The 13607-nt window shown below is 43.7% G+C and overlaps 1 protein-coding gene across 3 annotated transcripts in view; it reads right to left on the bottom strand.

Annotated features, from left to right (window-relative positions):
• Positions 1 to 13607, bottom strand: part of LOC112251094 (discs large homolog 1-like protein) — a 205072-nt gene that overhangs the window by 83719 nt on the left and 107746 nt on the right. For all 3 annotated transcript variants that reach the window (XM_024421790.2, XM_024421799.2, XM_024421807.2), the window contains 4 exons: positions 11361 to 11505; positions 10185 to 10311; positions 4491 to 4647; positions 4243 to 4345 (listed from right to left, as the gene is read on the bottom strand). In XM_024421790.2, coding sequence (XP_024277558.2) covers positions 4243 to 4345; positions 4491 to 4647; positions 10185 to 10311; positions 11361 to 11505 — 532 coding nt within the window. The remainder of the gene's footprint in view (positions 1 to 4242; positions 4346 to 4490; positions 4648 to 10184; positions 10312 to 11360; positions 11506 to 13607) is intronic.

Here is a 13607-nt window from a genome sequence, read left to right as displayed (position 1 = left end):
CCAAATAAAACAATATATAACATAAATAAACCCACACCTGTCCTGATCTCAGATGTGGAAAAAGTACACAAAAGTCATACTTAATAGAAAGTTACTCAAGTAAAATTGAAAGTAAGCCAGTAAAATACTACTTGAATAAAAGTCTAAAAGTACAGTATTTGGTATTAAATATACTTAAGTATCAAAAGTAAATGTAATTGAACATTCCTTATATTAAGCAAAGCAGACAGTACCATGTTCTTGTTTTTTAAAATGTATGAACAGCCAGGGACACACTCCCACACTCATTATTTACAAAATATGCATTTGTGTTTAGTCAGTCCACCAGGCCAGAGGCAGTAGGGATGACCATGTGTTCTCTTGATATGTGCTTGTCCTGCTAAGCATTCGGGGAAAATGTTTGAAGTTAAAAGGACAATATTTTCGTTAAGAATGTAGAGAAGTAAAAGTAAAAGTTGTCAAAAATATAAATAGTAATGTAAAGTAGTTTTTTACTTAAGTGCCTGATCTAACTTCACTGATTCACGTATCAATATTACTTGGAAAATACTGAACTCTACTGATCTCAATCTCTTACCCTAGTCACACACACACACACACACACACACACACACACACACACACACACACACACACACACACACACACACACACACACACACACACAATCCCCCAACCCCTCACTCCTGTGTAGTTCCAAAATGGCAGCTCACCATGCACAAAATGCATACATTTGTGTCTCGTTTGCCATGATCAAACAAACAATCTCCACCATTCATCATAGATCACATCACTGATAACACACTCCCTGCTCTGCTCTGTTGTCTGGTTGGTTTTCTCACTCACCGTGTGGCTTTTCTGCCTTCGTGGTTTTCAGCTGCCGAGAAATGGGCGTTAGAAACTGAAACGGGATCGGGATCTAGCTGTACTTACAACTCCCCATTCAGTCCCAGAATCTTTGACACATTATAATGCCAAGCTCCCTCCACTCTTTACTGTTGAAGTATTTAGTTGAAAGCCTCTTATCTACTTACTTACTCCTCTATGTGCAAATAACTAACTAGCTACACCTCAGTACCCTTAACCTACAGCAAGGGGGGCTACAGCCAGCCACACAGCCAGCAGGATACTCTACAGCCCCTCAACAGTGCACGATGAGGATAAGGGCCATACTGAGAGAGAGAGAGAGAGAGAGAGAGAGAGTAGTGGTAAATAGGGTAATAGTGGTAATGGTGATTTAATGAGGCCTGGTCAAGGTTGAACCTCTGGTCAGGGCCAGATCTGACAATCACTGAACCCCTTTAAAACCCCTCTACCTTTGAAGGGCCCAAAACAAGTGTGGACAGACCAAAAACAGTAAAGGGTAATGATATGTAGAGCAAACAGAACACCCACAGAGGTGAGAGACATGACCTGAGCTGAGGTACCGTAGACAAGTGGAATATCAGCATGCCTTGCAGTGTCCAATCTGTAACCCAATCATAGTGAAGTGAGAAAGAACTTTCATGTCAGTGGCAGGTAGCACAGAAGCCCTGGTTAGGGGGAGTGTTGTCCTTGTCGCACACTGATCTGTTTCACCTGTCTTTGTGCTCGTCTCCACCCCCCTCCAGGGGTCGCCCATCTTCCACAGTGTATTTATACCTGTGTTCTCTGTTCGTTTGTTGCCAGTTTGTTTTGTTTGTCAAGCCTACCAGTGGATTTTCCCCTTGCGCCTGTCGCTTTCTAGTTTCTGTTTTCCTGGTTTTGACCATTCTGCCGGCCCTGAGCCTGCCTGCCGTTCTGTACCTTGTCACACCACTCTGGATTATTGATCTCTGCCTGCCCTGACCCCGAGACGGCCTGCCGTTCTGTACCTTGTCACACCACTCTGGATTATTGATCTCTGCCTGCCCTGACCACTCTGGTCACACCACTCTGGATTATTGATCTCTGCCTGCCCTGACCCCGAGACGGCCTGCCATTCTGTACCTTGTCACACCACTCTGGATTATTGATCTCTGCCTGCCCTGACCCTGAGACGGCCTGCTGTTCTGTACCTTGTCACACCACTCTGGATTATTGATCTCTGCCTGCCCTGACCCCGAGACGGCCTGCCGTTCTGTACCTTGTCACACCACTCTGGATTATTGATCTCTGCCTGCCCTGACCCCGAGACGGCCTGCCATTTTGTTTTGTTACTCCAACGCTTTTGTGACTTCGACACCGTCTGCATCTGGGTCTTCACCTGATATGTGATAGTCCTGTAGTTGGACTGAGATGAACGCCTTTACTTTCAGGTACAGTATCACTCAAAAGTTTGAACACACCTACTCATTCAAGGGTTTTTTGGAGAAACCCCCCCCCCCTGAAAAAACACACATGAAATCATGTACCAAGCAAAAAAGTGTTAAACAAATCAAAATATATTTTAGATTGTCCAAATTAGCAACCCTTTGCACACTCTTGGCATTGATTGAATGGGGTGGCAGGTAGCCTAGTGGTTAGAGCATTGGGCTAGCAACTGAAAGGTTGCTAGATCGAATCCCCGAGCTGACAAAAAAAAATCTGTCATTCTGCCCATGAACAAGGAAGTTAACCTACTGTTCCTAGGCTATCATTGTAAATAATGTGTTCTTACCTGACTTGCCTAGTTTAAAAATAAAATATCAAGCAGCTTCACCTGGAATGTTTTTCCTACAGATGCTAAGCACTTGTTGGCTGATTTTTTTAAATATATTTTTTTCCCTTCACTCTGTGGTCCAACTCATCCCATACCAGCTCAATAGGATTGAGGCCAGGTCATCTGATGCAGCACTCCATCACTCTCCTTATTGGTCAAATAGCCCTTACACAGCCTGGAGGTGTGTTGGATCATTGTCCTGTTGAAAAACAAATGGTAGTCCCACTAAGCGCAAACCAGATGGGATAGCGTATTGCTGCAGAATGCTGTGGTAGCAATGCTGGTTAAGTGTGCCTTGAATTCTAAATAAATCATACAGTGTCACCAGCAAAGCACCCCCACACCCCCTCCTCCATTCGTCACGTAGGGAACTACACAGAGATAATCCGTTCACCTACTCTGCATGTCACAAAGACACGGAGGTTGGAACCAAAAATCTCACATTTGGACTGATGTCCATTGCTCGTGTTTCTTGGCCCAAGCAAGTCTCTTCTTATTGGTGTCCTTTAGTTATGGTTTCTTTGCAGCAATTTGACCATGAAGGTCTGATTCACGCAGTCTCCTCTGAACAATTGATGTTGAGATGTGTCTGTTACGTGAACTCTGAAGCATTTATATAGGCTGCAATTTCTGAGGCTCTAATTAACTCTAATAAACTTATCCTCTGCAGCAGAGGTAACTCTGGGTCTTCCTTTCTCGTTGCGGTCCTCATGAGAGCCAGTTTCATTATAGCACTTGATGTTTTTTGCGACTGCACTTGAAGAAATGTTCAAAGTTCTTGACATTTTTTCATTTCTCTTTGCTTATTTGAGCTGTTCTTGGACTTTGTCTTTTACCAAATAAGGCAATCTTCTGTATACCTCCCCTACCTTGTCACAACACAACTGATTTGCTCAAACTCATTAAGAGGGAAAGAAAGTCCACAAATTAACTTTTAACAAGGCACACCTGTTAATTGAAATGCATTCCAGGTGACTACCCCATGAAGCTGGTTGAGAGAATGCCAAGAGTGTGCAAAGCTGTCATTAAGGCACAGGGTGGCTACTTTAAACAATCTCAAATATAAAATATATTTTAAATAGTTAATACTATTTTGGCTACTACATGATTCCATGTGTTATTTCATAGTTTTGACGTCTTCACTATTATTCTACAATGTAGAAAATAGTAAAAATAAAGAAAAACCCTGGAATTACACACCCTCATGACACTGAGTGAGGTGAGTGTGTGTGTTATGGCTTTCACTTCTGCCAGGGAGGCCCACTCTCACCTCTTTCCCCAACAGGGTCCTGTTGCCATGAGGGTCCTGTTGCCATGACATTAGAGTAGATAACCCAATCAGTGTGTGTAACCTGTTTACCAGAGCTGTGACCTTTTTTACTCTGCAGTTACCACGGGGGACAGCAAACGCACATCACAGATCACACTCACATCAGGCTCCATGAGTGGGCTCTCACTCTTTCGCTTCTATTTTGTCATTCGATCTCTCTCTTAATCAATCTGCAAATATCTCCTCTTGTCAATTTCTGTCTTTGTTTGATCTCAGGCAAAAAATGTGCTGTAGGAGTATTAGTATTTCTCACCCTCTGGCCTGTACTGGGCTACGATGTTGACCGTCTGTCCAGCGTTCTTCAGAGCAGCAGCTGCCTGCTCATGGGTTGCACTGTGGAGCTCAACCCCGTTTACCTAAACACACACAGTTTGATCAATGAACAGCAAATGAACAAGGCATGTCAATGGAGATCTACAGTCAATTTAACCTCGTCAATAATACTCATAAATCACAAGAAATCAATAAGAGACTATCACGTTTCCGTGTGTGTGTTCTTACTGAGATGATGCGGTCTCCTTTCCGGAGCTCTCCACAGAGGTCAGCAGGTCCACCAGCCAGGATAAAGGAAATAAAGATTCCCTCTCCATCCTCTCCTCCTACTATGTTAAAACCCAGGCCTGTAGAGCCACGGTGTAACACCACCTTCCTGCGCTCCCTGAAACACACACACAAATATAAGGGAGAGGGGGATACCTAGTCAGTTGTACAACTGAATGCCTTCAACTGAAATGTGTCTTCTGCATTTAACCCAACCCCTCTGAAGCAGCGAGGTGCAGAGGGCTGCCATAATCAACATCCACAGCACCCGGGGAACAGTGGGTTAACTGCCTTGCTCAGGGGCAGAATGACAGATTTTTACATTGTCAGCTCTGGGATTCAATCCAGCAACCTTTCAGTTACTGGCCCAAAGCTCTAACCACTAGACACACACACTGTTAGAGGTTGGTACTATACAGCCACCGTGTAGTACAAGTACAACCCATTAAATCAGAACACACACACCTATGTTACATACGGTACACCCTGTTACAAACTGATACACACACAAAGTCGAAGCCCAGACCCAAAAGGTGAAGTTTAGTTACTCCAGTCCTATTTTTGGATGTAGCATTCCCTCTAGTGGTGATTGCGAACATTACACGTATGTCTGGTCTGTTACAGCCATTCTCAAAAGGCGGACCAATATCCGGACCCAGAACGTGGTCAATACGGACTGCGGGTCCCACTTTTTGGGGGGGAACTCGGTTGGCATTCGACTCCTGGTATCATATGAACACACACAAGACATGGAAAATGTGTAGAATTTCAGGAAATTAGTTTTAAAACGGGCTAAATTTTCCTTTCGCTCCATGGAATAATGTATACAATTGCAGGAAATTATCTTTACAACTACCTACAAGATGTGTGTGAACAATTTCAGTCTGGGGTCACATGGGTTGCGAGGTTGGGATTTTCTAACAACACCGATACATGACAATATACATCCGGTCTATTGCCACCTAGGAAAGTTGTATGACTGGACCTTCTCAAATGAGTACCCCTGGTCCATTATTTCCTCAGAAAGGCAGCATAGACAAAGACAGCAGAGGACACTGCTATGCTGCGTCTTTATATTCACCATCATTACTTCACTATCCCGAGTCCATTTGACATTACGAACACTCAATGTCGTCTTAGTACGCAACTCCAGTGTATATTTGGCCTTGTGTTTTAGGCTTATTGTCCTGCTGAAAGGTGAATTTGTCTCCCAGTGTCTATTGGAAAGCAGACTGAACCAGGATTTCCTCTAGGATTTTGCCTGGGCCTATTCAGTTAGATTTGATCCTAAAAAACCTCCCTTGCTGAAGCCAAGCATACCTTTGTATGTGGACACCTGCTCGTCAAACAACAACGTTTCTCACATCACTGAAGTAATGAGATAGAAGTCATATATTTCAACAAAACTGAAATATTTCAACAAAATGATTTTGTGCTATAGCGTCATCCCATTCATTGATTCATGGTGGAGGAAACAGGAAATGTTTGTTTCCTTGGACTGTCGGCAATGAAAACAAATGTAATCTGCGACATGTTCGTAGTTGTCACGGGGAAAGGTCCGATGGATACCTTTATTTGTGAAAAATGTATTGAACTTCATGCAGCTAAAGAAAGGATTATTACTCTTCATGAAGAAGTAAAACATTTGACCGAGCACCTTGAATGGAATAAAGATTCTTGGAGACTATTGCCATCTTGAAATGCTTCCTATCAAAACATCCAAGAGAATCATAATGGGACCTTCCTCGACTATGATACATTTCCACCATTGCACCCCTATATTAGCTTGAACCAGAAAATGGCTGCGCATTGTTCGACTCCAGGTGAGCGTGAATGGATGCGCATTGGAACCAGAAAGAAGGAGAAGAATCGTTCGAGGCTTGAACCAGAAAATGGCTGCGCATTGTTCGTCTCCAGGTGAGCGTGAATGGATGCGCATTGGAACCAGAAAGAAGGAGAAGAATTGTTCGTGTCCGGATTTAAGACTCTCAAATCTCTTTGAGCCCGTCCCCGCTTTCTTCAGCCGGGGACTTAGATGTTCACTCCATGGCTGTGGATACCAATCCAGCTACCCCTCCCTGTCCTAGTCAAGCAACTGCCTGGGCAAGACCTGGACCACCGCGGCCCCCCTCCCCTCCCCTAGGCCGTGCTCTCTGGATCAGAGCTGTTGGCTGGTGCGGCCTGCACGCAGCCTGTGTCTCAGCCCTCTTCTCAGGTGAGATCTGTGGCTCTGGCCTAGCAATCTGATTGGAGCCACGACAGAGGCCGGATCATTCCGGCGATTGTGTTGAGTTCGATGGTGAGGCACACATCTGTACCTGGGGCAAAGACTGTACCTGGGGCAAAGACTGTACCTGGGGAAAAGATCAGGATATCACCAGGTTGCTTCACGAAGCTGTGTGTCATAGTTAATGTGGGGTTGGATAACATTAAGTTGGCCAGATCGGAGCAGCTTAAAAATATTTGATAGACCTTGTTCACAAGATGAAAGACTTAAAGAAGTGTCCGTTCACCTCTGGCCCTCTTCCTCCACTGGGTCATAGAAGTGGCTTATTCAGTAGACCGCTAGCGCAGCCATGACTGGCTGAAAGTCTGTCGATCTGCAGGCATTACTTTTATCGACAATTTTGATACCATTTGGAAACAGAAAACACTTTTCAGGGATGATGGAATTCACCCAAGATCTGGGCTTCTCAGGCAGATCCAGATATTTTAATTTTGATCAGAAACATGGAAACATCTTAGAAAATTGTGGATTCTGAGTTTACTATTGGTGGTTTAGTTTTCAGGGCTGATTTCAACAACACACCATTCTATCTATACAAAAAGTAACCTTTCTGTGTCTCTTTTAAAGGCTTTGTCCAGTCCTAAACAATTTGAATTTATAGCTTTAAGTCTTCAACTAGGTTATAATTCTAAAGTAACTGTTCTGGAAGTCTACTGCCATTCCTCCACTAAGAAATGTTTGTTAACTGATTTAATAGCTTCCTTTTCTACTTCTGAGATGGGTTAGGATAGGTGGGAGGTGGTCGTAGGTGACTTTAACCTGTCCTGGGGAACCCAAAACAGACTGTTTAAAGGCTTTTTGTAATAACCTAAACCTCGCTCAGTTGATTACTAAACCCACACATCCAAATCTGAGGGATTATACTAAATCAACAAGAAGCCTTCAGAAAGTATTCATACCCCTTGATTGATGTTACATTTTGTTGTTACAGCCTGAATTCAAAATGGATGAAATATTTTTTTTCACCCATCTACACACACAACCCCATAGCGACAATTGTGAAACATGTTTTGAAACATTTTTGCTAATTTATTGAAAATGAAATACAGATATATCTAATTTACCACACCCCTGAGTAAATACAGTTGAAGTCAGAAGTTTACATACACCTTAGCCAAATACATTTACTCAGTTTTTCACAATTCCTGGCATTTAATCCTAGTAAAAATTCCCTGTCTTAGGTCAGTTAGGATCACCACTTTATTTTAATAATGTGAAATGTCAGAATAATAGTTGAGAGAATGATTTATTTCAGCTTTCATTTCTTTCATCACATTCCCAGTGGGTCAGACGTTTACATACACTCAATTAGTATTTGGTAGCATTGTTTAACTTGGGTCAAATGTTTTGAGTAGCCTTCCACTAGCTTCCCACAATAAGTTGAGTGAATGTTGGGCCATTCCTCCTCACAGAGCTGGTGTAACTGAGTCGGGTTTGTAGGCCTCCATGCTCGCACACGCTTTTTCAGTTCAGCCCACAAATGTTCTATAGGATTGAGGTCAGGGCTTTGTGATGGCCACTCCAATACCTTGACTTTGTTGTCCTTAAGCCATTTTGCCACAACTTTGGAAGTATGCTTGAGGTCATTGTCCATTTGGAAGACCCATTTGCAACCAAGCTTTAACTTCCTGACTGACGCCTTGAGATGTTGCTTCAATATATCCACATAATTTTCGTTCCTCATGATGCCATCTACTTTGTTAAGTGCACCAGTCCAGGGGCGATAAAGTCTTAGACCACTGTTATTCTACCCACAAGCAAGTATACCCAACCGTGATCTGCCCAACAATGCCTCTCTACCAGACGAACTCAATTCATTTTATGCAAGCTTTGACAACATCGTGCGGGGTGTGAGGGCGGTTACCGACCCAGAGGATTGGGTGATCTTGCTCTCCGAGGCCGACGTGAAAAAGGTCTTTAATCAGGTCAACACCCGCAAGGCTGCGGGACCCGACATTATTCCAGAGCGCATTCACATCACTGACAATCTGAAATGGTCCACTCCACACAGACAGTGTGGTGAAGAAGGCGCAACAGCGCCTTCTCAACCTCAGAGGGATGAAGAAATTTGGCTTGGCTCCTAAGACCCTCAAAAACGTTTACAAATGCAAAATTGAGAGCATTCTGTCGGGCTGTATCAACGCCTGGTATGGCATTGCACTGCCCGCAACCGCACGGCTCTCGAGAGGGTACCCTGACTGCACTCAAGGACATCTACAGTACCCAATGTCACAGAATGGTCAAAAAGCTCATCAACCACTTGAGCCACGGCCTGCTCACCCCGCTATCATCCAGAAGGCGAGGTCAGTACAGCTGCATCAAAGCTGGGACCGTAAGACTGAAAAACAGCTTCTATCTCAAGGCCATCAGACTGTTAAATAGCCATCACTAGCCGGCCTCTACCCAGTACCCTGACCTGAACTCAGTCACCGTCATTAGCTGGCTACCACCCGGTTACTCAACCCTGCACCTTAGAGGCTGCTGCCCCATGTACAGTGCATTTGGAAAGTATTCAGACCCCTTCCTTTTTTCCCCATTCTGTTACGTTACACCCTTTTTCCAAATTGTATTAAATTATTTGTTTCCCCTCATCAATCTACACACAATACCCCATAATCAAAGCAAGATTTTTGCAAATTTTTGCAAATGTATTAAATATAAAAAACAGGTACCTTATTTACGTAAGTATTCAGACCCTTTGCTATGAGACTCGAAATTGAACTCAGGTGCATCTTGTTTCCATCCTTGAGATGTTTTTACAACTTATTTGGAGTCCACCTGTGGTAAATTCAATTGATTGGACATGATTTGGAAAGGCACACGCCTGTCTATGTAAGGTCCCACAGTTGACAGTGCATTGTAGAGCAAAAACTAAGTCGTGAGACTGAAAAGATTTGGCATGGGTCCTCAGATCCTCAAAAGGTTCTACAGCTGCACCATCAAGGCAACTGCTCGGTCTCCAACCGCAAGGCACTACAGAGGGTAGTGCGACCGGCCCAGTACATCACTGGGGCCAAGCTTTCTGCCATCCAAGACCTGTATACCAAGCAGTGTCAGAGGAAGGCCCTTAAAATTGTCAGACTCCAGCCACCCTAGTCATAGACTGTTCGTACCGGAGCACCAAGTCTAGGTGCAAGAGGCTTCTAAACAGCTTCTACCCCCCCAAGCCATAAGGCTCCTGAACACCTAATCAAAAGGTTATCCAGACTATTTGCATTGCCCCCCCCCTTTACACCGCTGCTACTCTCTGTTGTTATCATCTATCCATAGTCACTTTAATAACTCTACCTTCATGTACATACAGTATTTGATTTGAAACCCTTTGCAAAAGTGGTCAAATGGCGTGTGTTCATTATCACACAGCTTACCTTGTGATCTCGTCGTCTCCCAATATGCTCTTGGGGATGGGTGAGTAGCGTCCGGGTGTGTCGGGGGTATGGGGCTGGCTATGGTAGTTGGACGGGCTGATATGGTTGTCCTTGTGAGGGGAATATGCTGATGAAAAAATACACACACAACAGGCCTCAGTGTGTTAGATAGCAAGTTAGCATTAACGGCTAATGCTATGATAAACTGTAATAAAATGCTGCTTAGTGAGGGAGGAGCTAGGCTACACTAGGCTAATAACTCACTTTCTACTTGAGCCTTCCCTGGTGTAGACAGAGAGGTAGATCAGGAAACTATAAAACACATGGCTGGCAGGGGTAGGTCATCTCCTTAAATGAACACAATCTTCAATAATGGCATAAGCACCAGAACAGAACTCTCAATAATGTTGTCCAGGTAAAATATGGGAGTTACAATATGGGAGTTGCCTTAGGCAACAATGCAAAACTGAAGTGAGCTACTAAAAAATAAAGGATCTTTTAATATAAGCATAGGTATATTAACTAAAAGCAATGCTTGTAGTTTCTTGAATGAGAAAAGTGACCAATATCTATGATAAAGGTGTTTATAGGTGACATGTTTTAAAGAGCCTATTTGAATGTGACCTGAACAGTGATTAAACCAATGTTTTCCACCAATGTCATATTTCCCATTATGTTTGGTCAAAGTCAAACTACAACCTCATCAGTCCAGTACTGTGAGACAGGAGGCATTGTTTTAAGTGAATAATACCAACGCTCTGCTCTGCCATCCTTGTTGGTTGATATTGCTATGTAGGCTACTATCAAACCACTACTGGTCATTGATTGATTTCAGTTCTTAGTGTGCAGTGCAGACCGGGGGACATCCATGGGAGTATATTCAGCGATAATTAATTTGGCTCACATTATACCGACTACTGTAAGCCCAATTCTGATGATCAGTAATTGGTCAAGATATAGGCCTATTCCCTCACTGTGACTACTGGATTACTACTGTAGCTATGGGGGACAGCAGCCAGCAACAGCAGCCAGTCATGTGGTTTGGTCCACACCACATGGCTCCTTTCAAATAACCTGCTGTCTGTCACAGCTGCCCTGAGATGAGTGAAAAGATTGTGATCACCATGTGTGCGTGTGTGTGTGTCTGTATGCATATATGTATGCGTGTGCACTCACAGTTGGTGATGTCGGGCGGAGCGAAGCTGTCGTTCATGAAGACACTGGTGGGTTTCGCCACTTTCAAGTAAACCACATCGGGGGTGTTTTTCAAGGCCTCCACGGCATCCTCGTGACTCACCTCCTCAAGACAAGCGCTGTTTACCTGGAAGGAGAGAGAGGTGGTCATTTGGCTTTTCAGTTGATTTAGCATGTAGTTACATACAGTAGCTGACATAGCAGGCAAACAGGCTGGCATTTTTAACAAGCCACAACAAAACTTAATCTAAGTCCCTTAAAGAATCAAATCAAGTTGTATTTGTCACATGCACCGAATACAACAGGTATCGACTTCACAGTGAAATGCTTGCTTATATCCTTCCTGTTTGGCCCTGTCCGTGGGTTATCATCGGATGGGGCCATAGTGTCTCCTGACCCCTCCTGTCTCAGCCTCCAGTATTTATGCTGCAGTAGTTTGTGTCAGGGGGCAAGGGTCAGTTTGTTATATCTGGAGTACTTCTCCTGTCTTATCCGGTGTCCTGTGTGAATTTAAGTATGCTCTCTAATAATTCTCTCTTTCTTTCTCTCGGAGGACCTGAGCCCTAGGACCATGCCTCAGGACTACCTGGCATGATGACTCCTTACTGTCCCCAGTCCACCTGGCCGTGCTGCTGCTCCAGTTTCAACTGTTCTGCCTGCTGCTATGGAACCCTGACCTGTTTACCGGACGTGCTACCTGTCCCAGACCTGCTGTTTTCAACTCTCTAGAGACAGCAGGAGCGGTTGAGATACTCTTAATGATCGGCTATGAAAAGCCAACTGACATTTACTCCTGAGGTGCTGACTTGCTGCACCCTCGACAACTACTGTGATTATTATTATTTGACCATGCTGGTAATTTATGAACATTTGAACATCTTGGCCATGTTCTGTTATAATCTCCACCCGGCACTGTTATAATCTCCACCCGGCACAGCCAGAACATTAGGTCTGCGGAAACAAAAATATAACTGTTTGGTCATAATGACCATCGTTATGTTTGGAGGAAAAAGGGGGAGGCTAGCAAGCCGAAGAACACCATCCCAACCGTGAAGCACGGGGGTGGCAGCATCATGTTGTGGGGGTGCTTTGCTGCAGGAGGGACTGGTGCACTACACAAAATAGACAGCGTCATGAGGAAGGAAAAGTATGTGGAAATATTGAAGCAACATCTCAAGACATCAGTTAAAGCTTGGTCACAAATGGGTCATCCAAATGGACAATGACCCCAAGCATACTTCCAAAGTTGTGTCAAAATGGCTTAAGGACAACAAAGTCAAGGTATTGGAGTGGCCATCACCTCAATCCTATAGAAAATGTGTGTGCAGAACTGAAAAAGTGTGTGCGAGCAAGGAGGCCTACAAACCTGACCAGCTCTGTCAGGAGGAATGGGACAAAATTCACTCAACTTATTGTGAGAAGTTTGTGGGAGGCTACCCGAAACGTTTGACCCAAGTTAAACAATTTAATGGCAATGCTACCAAATACTAATTGAGTGTATGTAAACTTCTGACCCACTGGGAATGTGATGAAATAAATAAAAACTGAAATAAATCATTCTCTCTACTATTATTCTGACATTTCACATTCTTAAAATAAAGTGGTGATCCTAACTGACATAAGACAAGGAATTTTAACTAGGATTAAATGTCAGGAATTGTGAAAAATGTTGATTAAATGTATTTGGCTAAGGTGTATGTAAACTTCTGACTTCAACTGTATTTACTCAGGGGTCTGATAAATTAGATATTTCTGTATTTAATTTTCAATAAATTTTCAACTGTATATACACTGAGTGTAGAAAACATTAGGAACACCTTCAAATATTGAGTTGCACCACTTCTTTCCACTCAGACCAGCCTCAATTCATTGGGCCATGGACTCTACAAGATGTCAAAATCGTTCCACAAGGATGCTGGCCCATGTTGACTCCAAAGCTACTCATAGTTCTGTCAAGTTGGACGGATGTCCATTGGGTGGTGGACCATTCTTCATACACGGTAAACTGTTGAACATGAAAAACCAAGCAGTGTTGCAGTGATGTACTGGGCTGTCCAGACTCAAGCCGGTGCACCTGAAACATATCCATTTCAAAGGCACTTAAATCTTTTTGTCTTGCCTATTCACCCTTTGAATGGCACACACACACAGGACACCTACACCACCCGATGTCACAGGAAGGCCATAAAGATCATCAAGGACAACAACCACCCGAGCCATTGCTTGTTC

Source organism: Oncorhynchus tshawytscha, linkage group LG01, assembly GCF_018296145.1.
Source record: "Oncorhynchus tshawytscha isolate Ot180627B linkage group LG01, Otsh_v2.0, whole genome shotgun sequence".
Classification (NCBI taxonomy): Eukaryota; Metazoa; Chordata; class Actinopteri; order Salmoniformes; family Salmonidae; genus Oncorhynchus; species Oncorhynchus tshawytscha.
The sequence above is the reverse complement of the archived record's forward strand: the minus strand, read 5'-3'. Positions and strand labels throughout refer to the sequence as shown.